At 38.9% G+C, this 12,048-nt stretch overlaps 1 protein-coding gene across 1 annotated transcript in view; it reads left to right on the top strand.

The window, feature by feature from the left end:
• The first annotated feature begins 4,038 nt into the window (after window positions 1–4,038).
• slc16a10 (solute carrier family 16 member 10) overlaps window positions 4,039–12,048 on the top strand; it is a 32,313-nt gene continuing 24,303 nt past the window's right edge. Inside the window, exon 1 of the mRNA XM_056405249.1 lies at window positions 4,039–5,154. Within this exon, the coding sequence (XP_056261224.1) occupies window positions 4,809–5,154 (346 nt within the window). The 5' untranslated portion in view covers window positions 4,039–4,808. The remainder of the gene's footprint in view (window positions 5,155–12,048) is intronic.

Genomic DNA, 12,048 nt, shown 5'->3' with positions numbered 1-12,048 from the left:
GGTTTTTGGAATATTTTTCTGTATTCTGTGTCTTCTGTATTCTGATTTCTGTGGTTTTGTGCTCACCGCAAAGATCCTGCTGCATGACTGTGTTCTTGCTCAGCACTTTCTGTTTCAGTTTCAGCAGCTGGAAAGGGGAATGGAGACCTTTCATCAATGTGGGGGCGGGTCGGGGGTGGAGGTAAACTGTAACGGAACTTCTAGTTTCCTGTCATTGAGGGTGACAGATACAGATTTTTTTTTTTTTTTTAATCCCAGTGTGGGGGAGAAAAGTTTTTTCTTTTCTTTTTTTTTTCACTTCAGATAATGACACCATATATAACCAATAAACAGCACGCTAGTATTTTTTTTTTTAACCTCAACAGGATGATGTAATTGGTGAAGTGCAAGTGTGGAAACCATGGTAACAGTCCGCCCCGCCCCTTTGCCACTGTCTTCAAGTGACCCAGCGCTGAACCGACCGGACCGTTGGAGTAGTAAAAAGGCTAGTTCAAAATTAATAAAGTAATAGAAGTGGTTGTTTTAAACGCAAGCGAAAAAGAATTAAGAAGTGTGCCATCTATTGATCACACGTTCCTTGTCAAATGGAGCGAGTCTGACCCAGCGTTGAGGCGGGAAATCAATGAAAATGGCCGTCCTTACATTTGTATCAATTTTTAACTGTCTCGCGATGCATCGTTACATCCCCCCGCGTGAGGTCACGGCTAACGGTAGAGACGTTAGAGGGGAGTTAGTAACTGTTTTGTTAGCCTAATTAAAAAACGCGGTATTATCCGTTAGCTACGAACAGTTAGTGGCCGGGAACTGAACCTGCTACTCACCCCTTGTGCGCTAAAACATTTCAGTTGCGTCATTTCTTATATCGGAATGTGTAAAAAAAAAAAAAAAGTTTCCCATTTAGCCAACAGTAAGTAAGCTAACTGCAGCTAGCATGTAGCATGCTCTCTGTTTCCTGTGAGAGAAGAGGAAAACGCATGGCCGGTCTGTGGGGGGATATAAGCGGTGTTTTCGGGCAAAGTAACTCAGTGTGATGGCGTTATTTCCCATTTGTGGTACTGAGTCTGTAAGTGAAACTAGGGTGTGACAGCGGTTTAGAGTTTATACCACTTATGTGACAGGAAACATGATGAAATGACAGCTATAGTTACAATAAGTGCACCAGTGTTGCTTATAAAAATGATTCACCTCCCCCATTAATAAACCAGTTCTGCAGAAATATGAATCACCTCTGCCATGAGTAAATCAGTTCTGCTATCACCAGTTTATCACGTTATTTTCTCCCTTTTTAAATTAATTTGACTGCACTTTATCAGGCAGACTCTCTGCTATGCTTGTTATCGTCCAGGAAATAGAAAATAAAATAAAATGTTAGACAGTCTTTTTTTTTTTTAAAGTCAGACAACACATGCACAATGAATATGAATGATGCAATAGTTTCCATGTTTCCTTTTTCTGAATTATTACATCAGACATACAAAATAAGGCACTAAAGAAGTAACTTAGCAAACAGAAAGTGGTAAAATAAAAAAATATATATTTAAAAAAGAATATATTCTCTGATTCTTATGGTCCAGGAAATAGTAAATAAAATGTTTGAAAGTCTTTTTTAAGTCAGACAACACATACACAATGAATATGAATGATGCAATAGTTTCCATGTTTCCTTTTTCTGAATTATTACATCAGACATACAAAATAAGGCACTAAAGAAGTAACTTAGCAAACAGAAAGTGGTAAAATAAAAAAATATATATTTAAAAAAGAATATATTCTCTGATTCTTATGGTCCAGGAAATAGTAAATAAAATGTTTGAAAGTCTTTTTTAAGTCAGACAACACATACACAATGAATATGAATGATGCAATAGTTTCTGTTTCTCTTCTTTTTTTTAAATCATTACATCAGACATATATAATAAGGCACTAAGGAAGTATCTTAACAAACTGAAAGTGGTACAGTAAAAATATATATTTAAAAAATAATATATTCTCTGCTTCTAATGGTCCAGGAAATAGTAAAAATAAAACCTTTGACAGTCTTTTTTTAAAAGTCAGACAACACATGTACAATGAATATGAATGATGCGATAGTTTTTCTGAATTATTACATCAGACATATAAAATAAGGCACTAAATAAAGTAGCGTAACAAACTGAAAGTGGTACAGTCAAAAAAATATATATTAATATTTTAAATTTGGAGCACAAAATGAAGGTTTTCACAGCTTTTCTATCACATGAGGTAGATAATGTTCTTATATCATTTTCACTAAGACCAAAGCAAAACATTTCTTCATTGTTTTTAGTGTGTGTCTTCTGGTTTCATATTTTGAGATATACCAAAAAAATGCCAAGCATACGCTAGTTGTGTATACTTGGCGGTAATGGAAAATGATCACCTGTTCATTGTGTAATGCCCCTCCAAAGCTCCATGCTTCAGAGGTCATCAGGTCAGTTTTGAGGGACTGTAGGCCCTTTTATGTGTGTCATTGTTTCCTGTGGTTTATTTGCAGGTTGTCTGTTTGACTTGACTATTTTAAAAAAAATAACACCAAATGCGTTTTTATACCTCCACGCCAGCGACAGTCAGAGCCGGAGGCCATATTGTTTTCGGGTTGCCCTTCGACCCGTTTCTCATGGACACAATAGTTCAGAAACACCTCGACAGAACTTCTTGAAATTTGGCACAAACATTAGCTTGGACTCGAGGATGAACTGATTAGATTTTGGGAGTCAAAGGTCAAAAGTCAAGGTCACAGTGACCTCTTAGATCAGGACTGTCAGTGGATTGAAAATATCAGGTTTCTCCTCAAGGGGGCGCCAGATGAAAGGCCATGGTGTTGCCTGAATTTAAAAAGTTTAACTTCTGTGCAGTTACCATGGTAACTGTGGTTCAAGCTACATACTAACATGAGCATTAAAACCCTTTAAACACCACTGACCTTCGATTCGTCTCCAAGATCACACCTCAGGTCTTTGTGCCTAATGCTCCTCATATTTTTTACAGATGTCTTTTTGTAAAACCACCAAGGTGCACCACACATCCTGTGAACCTCTCTCCAGACCGGTCTAGAAAGAGCCGATACTGGGTTTGAAGAGAAATGACTGTGTTGGTTTACTAACGGGGAACATCATGGCCGCTTGCTCACAACCATTTTCTTCATAATGTCACAGATTATTTGTCTACATTGTTTGTCTTCCTTCAGTTTTGTTAATTGCTACAGGACCAATTTAACCGGTCTCCCTCTCTCTCTGGCTAATTTTATAATAATAAGTAATTAATACAAGATTCATTGCTTTCCATTAGTAATAATTGATTTAATGTTTCTGGGATTAACACTAACTATGTGGTTACTTTGACTGAATGCACAGGGAGCACATCAGATTAGAGAGCAGTGATTTTTAAATTTATTTATGTGAGCCATTTTAGCCTTTTATGGATTTGGGATCAGTAGAAAGAGGCTTTGTTCATCATTTTAGAGGCTTAACATTAATGCTCCTTTCCTGAACTTTGGGGAAATCCACCTCTGTTTCTTTTAAATAATAAAATATAGGGACAAAATGTAAACAGAAAAATAGTTTAAATGCAGGTATTAAATCTTTAAGAGGGAAATACAGACAGTGACAAGTTAAAGGGAAAAACCTGTAAAATGAGAAACAGAAAGACACTGTGCAGAAAATCATTCAGTGTTTTCTAAAATGCAGAATCTCAAAACACTAAAACCACAAGAGTTCGAGAGCTGAACACACGTTAACAGATTATTACTTACAGGATTATACCACTCTGTATAGCACAACATTGGTCAACACAATCAGCATTAATACTAATGACGGTTGGAAATATATGGTGACGAAAAACAAATAATAATATGGAAAACATTAAAACAACACTTTTGAAAAACAAAAAAAAACAGGTGACAAAGAGACATTATAATTCAGTATTAAAGAAAAGTGTGGTTCATAATTAGTCAAGAATAACTAACTTTTTTTTTTAATTATGTATGCTTTCCTGAACTTCTGTTAAAATAAAATATATATATATATATATATGTCCATAATTTCATCACATTTACTCCAACAGCTGGAGTTCTTATTTGATTTATTCATAATTTTTATGTCTTGCCAACTAACCTATGGAAGTTATTATATTAAATAAAGGGGGAGTATAATATTAGGTTTTTGGAGTATTTTTCTGGATTCTGTGTCTCATGACTTCTGTAGTTTTGTGCTCACCCCAGAGATCCTCCTGCGTGATCCAACCGTGCTTGCCCGGCACTTTCTGTTTATTTTTAGTGCTGGAAAGGGGAAGTGAGACCTTTCATAACAGTGAGGGCGAGTGGGGGGGGGGGGGGTTACTTTACCTTGTGTATACATACGTATTTTATTACCAATCATGCAAAAAATATTGTGTATTGAAACAATATTTTGTCTATTTCAGTAAGTGTTCGTCATGGGGTCAATGACAGTGTCCAATCAGCAGCAGGATCCCCCGGAGCCCCGCCCCTCCGCGCTGTCTATTTATAATATTGCAACAGCAGCTTTAACAGTTACTGTAGGAACAGATGCTGCCTGACCACCAGCACAGCTCCAACGACAGCTTCCCTTCAATGGATGCAACTTCACCCAGACCTGAAAGCCACCACTGCTTAGACACACACTGTATCTGAACTTTTATTTTTCTGTCACTGAAAGAGACACAGATAGATTTTTTTTTTTTTTTAAAGAAAAAAAAAAAAAAAAAAAACAAGCAGCACAAACACTGCTGTTGACTTTTTCTCTTTAAATTACCCAGATTTAAAAAAAAAAACAATGACAGAGGGAAACAACATGCCAGACGGTGAGGCAGCCAGTATGGATGAGACGCTCGACGCCGCCGTCGTACCCGCAGGAGGAGAGGGGGAGGAGGAGGAGGAGAAGAAGGAGACCTGGGACTCTAAAGTCGCAGTCCCGGAGCCGGCTCCGGCGGCGGCGGCGGCGGAGGAGGAGGAGGTCGAGTTTGTGCACCCCGAAGGCGGCTGGGGGTGGCTGGTCATGCTGGCTGCCATGTGGTGTAACGGCTCCGTGTTCGGGATCCAGAACGCCTTCGGTATTCTCTTCCAATCACTGCTCCGGGAGTTCGGCAGCGAGCACGATGAAGACCTCCGCTTCAGGACAGGTGAGTGCGGGAGGTGGGGGCGGTCAGAGAGAGAGTCCCCACGTGAGGTCACTGCTAACGGCAGAGACGTTAGAGAGGAGTTTTTCGCTGTTTTGTTAGCCTGATTTAAAAAACGCGGTTTTAAGTTAGCTACGAACAGTTAGTGACCGGGAATTGAACCTGTGACCTTTGATACCGGTCGACCTCTCCACACGCACATCCTACTCACCCCTCGTGCGCTAAAACATTTCAGTTGCGTCATTTCGCGCCTTTCTTACGTCAGAATATGTAAAAAAAATAGGTTTCCCATTTAGCTAACTGTAAGTAAGCTAACTGCGGCTAGCATGTAACGCGATCTGTGTTTCCTGTGAGAGAAGGGGAAAATGCTCGGCAGTGACGTCACTCTGCGCGAGGCAGCTGTGGTAGAGTGGCACGTCTGTGGGGAGATATGAGCGGTGTTGGCGGCAAAGTAACTCGGTGTGGTGGCGTTATTTTTCCCAAGTGTGGTACTGGGTTTGTGTCTGAAACTAGAGTGTAAAAGTGGTTTGCATTTTACAGTTGCCCATACTTTTCTATGACAGGAAACATGATGAAATGACAGAGAGAGTTTACTGCAGCTATTCAACAATGAACTCACCAAATGATTCACCTTTCCCTTAAGAAAAACCAGTTCTACAGAAAATCTGATTTACTTCCTTGTAAGAAAACCACTTCTGCTGTCATCATGTTCCTTCCTTATCTTTATCCCGTCTTAAAATTTATTTTACTTTACTTTATCAGCTAAACAGACTCTGTGCTCTGCTTCTTATGGTTCAGTAAATAGAAAATAAAATAAAAATATTTAAGTAATTTCAGTTTTTTAAGTCAGACAACACATACACAGTGAATATGAATGAAACAATCATTTCCATGTTTCTTTTTTTTTTTTAAATCATTACATCAGACACATAGAATAAGGCACTGAAGAAGTAGCCTAACAAACTGACAGTGGTGCAGTAAAAATATATATTTAAAAAATAATATATTTATATACATTAATATTTTAAATTTGGAGCACAAAATGACGTTTTTTACAGCTTTTCTATTACATGAGGTAGATAATATTTCTAATATAGGACTCTGCTTCCTTCTTAAGTGACAAAAAGAGGGTTTAGTTTTTAGCACATTACATTTATGGACATGAAACTTGGCCAGTAACATGAAAAATCCGATTTCTAAATCTCTTCTATAATTTGTAAAGCCAAACAAAATACCCTTTAATCAAAGTAGGAGTGTGTTCAAAAGTCGAAAAATTGATGGAAGACGATCACAAGTAGTTCGGAATAAGCGGAGGATATTTCTACTGTTTTTAGAGTTTCCACGTTTCTCTGTATTCACTTTAATGAAAAAGTTTGTCATGAAGTGGTTGCTGTAGATGGCAGAGTCAAGGAAGAGATCATATCGAAAAAATCTTGTCCTTGTGTGTGTGTGTGTGTGTGTGTGTGTGTGTGTGTGTGTGTGTGTGTGTGTGTGTGTGTGTGTGTGTGTGTGGGGGGGGATATAGAGAGGGAGAGACTTAGCCCATGAGTAATGACCATGTGTTGTTCTGCTGTGATTTTAACCACCTGTTGTTGGTGCCGCTGTTTAACAGATGAGCATACAAGAGTTTCACTGTTACTGCGTCGACTTAAAGGTTGTTTTTACAGACGAGTAAAAGAAAACCTGTGTGATCAATACCCATCCTATTCTGGTGATATCTTGTTTCTGATTTTTAAGGGAAAAGAAATCAGATGTTTGCACCAGTTCGCACCCACTGACTGTGTAGTATGAACCTTTAGAAGTTCATTAGATTAATAGTTTGTCTTTCATCGATTTGCTGCTGTTACAGCTCTGTCTGACGATCATGTACAAACACACACACGCCACCTATTGCAAGTCACAAGTGATATCAAGCCCTGGGGCGCAGCTTTGGGTGCTAAAGATAACTACAGTCTAATAACAGAGGTCTTAATTTGTCATTTAATATTGAGTGCAGTTATATGACTCTGTTACGCCTCTTATCCTTTAAAAGCACAGCTTTAATCCTGTGAACCTTAGTTAGCATTTAAAAAAAACAAAAAAAAAACTACTGTTCCATTACTTCCAAAAATTTGACTAAATAAATGTAATAAAGAAGCAGGTTAATCAGCTTCTACAGAGATGAAACAGAACAAACTGTGCCTTTGGAGCTGGTTCAAATTCAGCATGTTATGTCATCATTCAGGTTCTCCTCAGGTTTGGTTTGGACAAAAGGTTGTCGACTGCAGCTCTGTTTGGAGGAGTAGTTGGTATTTGTCAGATTTCAGAGAGATTTTAAAAAGGTTGGCACTGAAATCAGCAAACTGTTGTGTATCCAGGGTTTAGCAGAATTATCCAATACTGATGTTCTGATTATAAGGTTGCCATATTGACTTATTCTGTCTTTAACATAATTGATTTCACTACAGAAAGCCCAAAAACTTTGACACGATTCCTGTGCAAGATTTCCTTCTGCAGGTGGCAGTAATGTTAGGGTTTACCGAGGGCTGCACGATATGAAAAACAAAATCACATTGCGATTATTTATGCAGATATTGCGATATGAGTCACGATTTCAGCTGGAACGGTTATTTTTGCATTTCATTCTCACAAAAAAAAAAAAAAAACAAGAATGATGACAAAATGCGGTTTAGCCTTGTGGACAAATGTCACTGTGACCTCACGTTTTTGCCCATAACTCATGAATTCATACGCTAATTACAACACAGTTTAACCCTAATGTCTAATAGGATGTCATCAGCTGTCATCACTCAAACCTCCCACAGTCGAGGAGTTCTAGTCAGTGGAGATGTGGTCTCCCTGGTCAGTCTAAATTGCTGTGTCATGTCCATGTTTCACTTGCTGCACACCTTCCTTGGAAAGTCTGCATGTATAGAGTACATGTCAGCAGTAGATAGAAAGCTTCGCCCTCAGCATAACTGCACAGCATGACATCACCACCTTGGTATGAGCCTTTGCAGTTGTTGGGACACCAGGGTTTTATCAGTTGTCTGTGTGTGTAAAGTTTAGATCAGATCAGTAATGATATTGTAACCGCCACAAAACCCAGTCATACAGAATTGATTTGCACTATTTTAATTTGATCGGTTGACATTACAGAGAATGAATGAAAAATGTTGATAGTGGATTAATAATTAAGTCCTACTTTTCTCTTTTTTGTGTTATTGTCAAGTCATTTTCTGTAGGTTTTAAAGGTTAGCACCTTATAAAGTGAAAAAAAAAACCACTGACAGATAAATTGTTAAAGAAAATAATTGTTTGCTGCAGCAATAACAATTTCCATATATGAATGTTAAGAAATTTTATCACACATCAATGTCAAATCAATTTGCAGTTGATCTACAGTTAGTAGGACTAATATAATTTACTTCCACTTAGAGATCCACTTGTAGTTTCCCTGTCCAGTATTAGTTTGTCTTCTAACGAGGGACAGTACACACCATATCCTCGCTGAGTACATGCCCTCACGTATTATCTGAAGTCAGCAGCTTTTCTTCCATCTTCATTATCACTGCAGCCTTCTGCTCGTCCTCTCCGTCGTATGTCTGCACCACTGTGGATATACGTTCACGTAAACATGGTGAAGATTTTACTTTTAGTAAAATGTTTTAGGGTGTTTGTCATCCCACAGTGCACATTTAGGTCATGACTTCAATAAGAATTGTGATTCAGTGTTATCATATTATAGTATGCTTTCAGTGAGATGTAATATCCCAGTTTATAATGAGCCTGTGTTGTAGGTTTCTGTCTGCTTTATTTATCCCAAAGAATGCAGAGTAAACGTCCCACATAAACATGGAGAGATTACCAAATCACTAGTTGTTCATTTACTCTTTAAAAGTTTGCTCTTTAAAGTCAAACGATAGATCATTTTATAATTAAGTCCTTCGTTGGATACTCATTGTGGAAACTGGTGCAAATTGCCTGACTTGACGTCTGTCAGTGGGAATGAAATACAGGCGGTTACACATTGAAAAACCATCTGAGCTCCCAGTGTTGTGAGACTCTGGAGAGTCATACCAGCGCACATGTTGCAACACGCTTCATTACACACTGTTCACCCTGCATGTGCTTAGAAACATACCTCAATATGTTATAACCTGAGTAATGAAAATACTAATGATTCTACACAAGTTATCAAAAGCATCCTTTGTGTGTGGGGCCTTTACATGTGAAGTTCAAAGGTATGTGAGCAATTTCCACAGCTTAGTTTCAGGAAGTCGACAGATCAATTAACAGCTGCTCAGAAAGTTGAATGGAAGTTGCAGGGTCTTGTTTATGAATTTGTTCACTTGTTCACTGTAACTGTAATTTTCATATCCCGTTCGATAGGTGTGTTAAAGAGCAGAACAGATCTGTCACAGCATGTCTGTTTGTGGTGGCGTTTGAAAATCCTCCAGAAAATGAAAATCTCCCTCCAGTCATGTTTTAATTAAAGCAGCATGTGTTGTCCGCTCAGTTTGGGAACCATGACTTGCCTGTTGTTAAAGGAGTCCAGCTGGAAACACTGAAACACCACTGATACCCGTCTTCCAGGGTCTTTCCAGATTATGAACGTGACCCTGGATTATAGTTTATGTGACAGTTCAACTAGAGAAGCTGTAGTTTAACTTAAATGTGTGTCATACTTTATCTCAATTAGTGTCTATAGTTTATATGGTTTAATCTTAATTTTCTGTTGTGATAAGGCAGTGAATTCTGTCTTTTCAGCCCTCAAAGCCCAGAGTTTGATTTCATTAACACTAAGCTGTTTGGTGGCTGTAGAATGAGTCTTTCTTATTAACCATAAGGCGATTCAAACATTAAAAAAAAAAAACATATTGCAAATCTCTGATGCAAAGCACATTTCTGTCTCAGCGGGTGTCTACAGTGAATTAGCTGCATGTTACACCTACATGACCTTCTTGATCTGGGCCCCTTCTGTTCTCACTCTACATGCTTCCACTTGCACAGTATTTTCTGCATCACGGTGTGTCTTATCATTTCTATGCCGATGACACCCAGTTATATATTCCTGTAAAGCCCACAGATCCTCGCAGCCTGTGACTCTTGCTGACTTTTAAGGTCATGGTTTGTGACTAAGGTTTTCCCATCTATTGGCTATTAGAGCCCGGACACTCATCAGACACTGTGACTCTTTAACTTCCTTCAGATCTCTTCTTAAAACATATTTCTTTGTCTCAGCCTTTGGTAATTCCTGATACATGTTTTATTTATATTGTTTTATCCCTCATTATTGTTTATACATATTTTATTGCCTCTTTTCACTCACTGTCAGACCCTTTTGCATAATGTTGATTTGAGATGTTTTTTTATTTATGCTGTTCTACATATTTTATTATGCTCAAGTTCTTTGGACTTTTCTTTTATCTGGTTTTACTTTTTTCTAGTAAAGCACTTTGTAACTTTGTTAAGAAAAGTGCTATATAAATAAAGTTATTATAATTATTATTATCATAAAGAAATACCCTGAAGAAAATCAGCAAAAAGCTTGTATGAGACCAAATTTTGTAAAAACCATGTGGGACCTTGATGAATTTCCCACATTCTGGATAAGACCAGTGCATCATGCTGCTTGACGTCCTCAGCTCTCACAAGGCAGGAGTTATCTTTTGTAGTGCCGCAGACAGAACTGGGAAATTGGACATTTAAATCAACCAATCACAGTGTGTAACGCTGGGGCGGGGAGGTCCAGCTCATAGTCTGGTCTGAGCTGCCAGGTCAGTGGCCTTCACATCTGTGTTACAGGCTCTGGTTCTCTCCCTGTGGGAATGCCAGATGGGGTTATTCCTGGGCCTCGTGCCATTAAAACCTCTTGCCTGTCATCTAATGTTAAAGCAGCCAAGACCTTTGGACCAAACACAGAGGTTAGAGTCCTTGATTGTGCTGTTTTGGTGAATCTAAAGTAACCTCATGTGGTTGATTGACTTTTAAGTCAATAACATCGAGTCACGTGTCCGTATTTTTTGCGGAATATCATTTTAACTCGATTTCAAAGGAAAACATAAAGAGAAGCGAGATAGCTGAGGGCCGATGTTTTGTCTCTGCTTGTGAAACTGACACAGTGACTGTGCAGTGAAGTTGAAAATATTGTTTTAGTATCAGTGTCAGTGAGAGCCTGTGTTTCACGATCACCCATGAGCTCGTAGCGGCGGAGTGAACCCCGGCTCGGCAGCTGATGTGCCAGTAATTGGTTGGAGTTTGACCGGCCTATGCCAACATCAGATGAAATGTAGTTGAAGTGCAGTAGCCATAAATCCACGAGCAAGAAATATGACCCTGACCCAGGTGTGTTTGTGCAACACAGCTCGGATGTTAACTCTTCTACATATTAACAAGAGGGAGTCGGGTTATTCTGTCTCGCTGTGGCATGTTCACTCTTTTCCTGTCACAAGAAATTGACATTTCTTAATAATGCAACATCCTCATAGAGTCTTTGTCCCCTGCCTGACTTACAGCTGTAAGGCAGCCCGTCCTTTGAGGCAGAACCCATTGAAGCTTGATCCGATCAGAGAGGAAGGACTCCCTGTGTGAGGCTTTCCCCTCTCTTCAGATTTCTTCTGTTTGTCCTGATTCTTTTCAGTTCAATGCAAAGTGCTACAGTCAGTTAGGCTTTTGTTGGGTCGGTAAACTGCTGCCACTGCACTGCTTTACCGGGTCTTTGTCATGCAGCACAGACTCTTTATAAAACGTCTTTATGGGTTTCTCCAGCAGAAAACTAAGGGCCAGATTTACTAAGGGGGTTTGGTGCTGGTTTTTCAGGCCCATATGTGACACTGCTCAAACACATATGCTGTAAATATCAATCAATCTCAGCTGGCTGGAGTCGCATCAGGAGGATTGTGCTTAAAATAGTAC

This window comes from Seriola aureovittata, chromosome 19 (assembly GCF_021018895.1).
Source record: "Seriola aureovittata isolate HTS-2021-v1 ecotype China chromosome 19, ASM2101889v1, whole genome shotgun sequence".
NCBI classification, from domain to species: Eukaryota; Metazoa; Chordata; class Actinopteri; order Carangiformes; family Carangidae; genus Seriola; species Seriola aureovittata.
The sequence above is the reverse complement of the archived record's forward strand: the minus strand, read 5'-3'. Positions and strand labels throughout refer to the sequence as shown.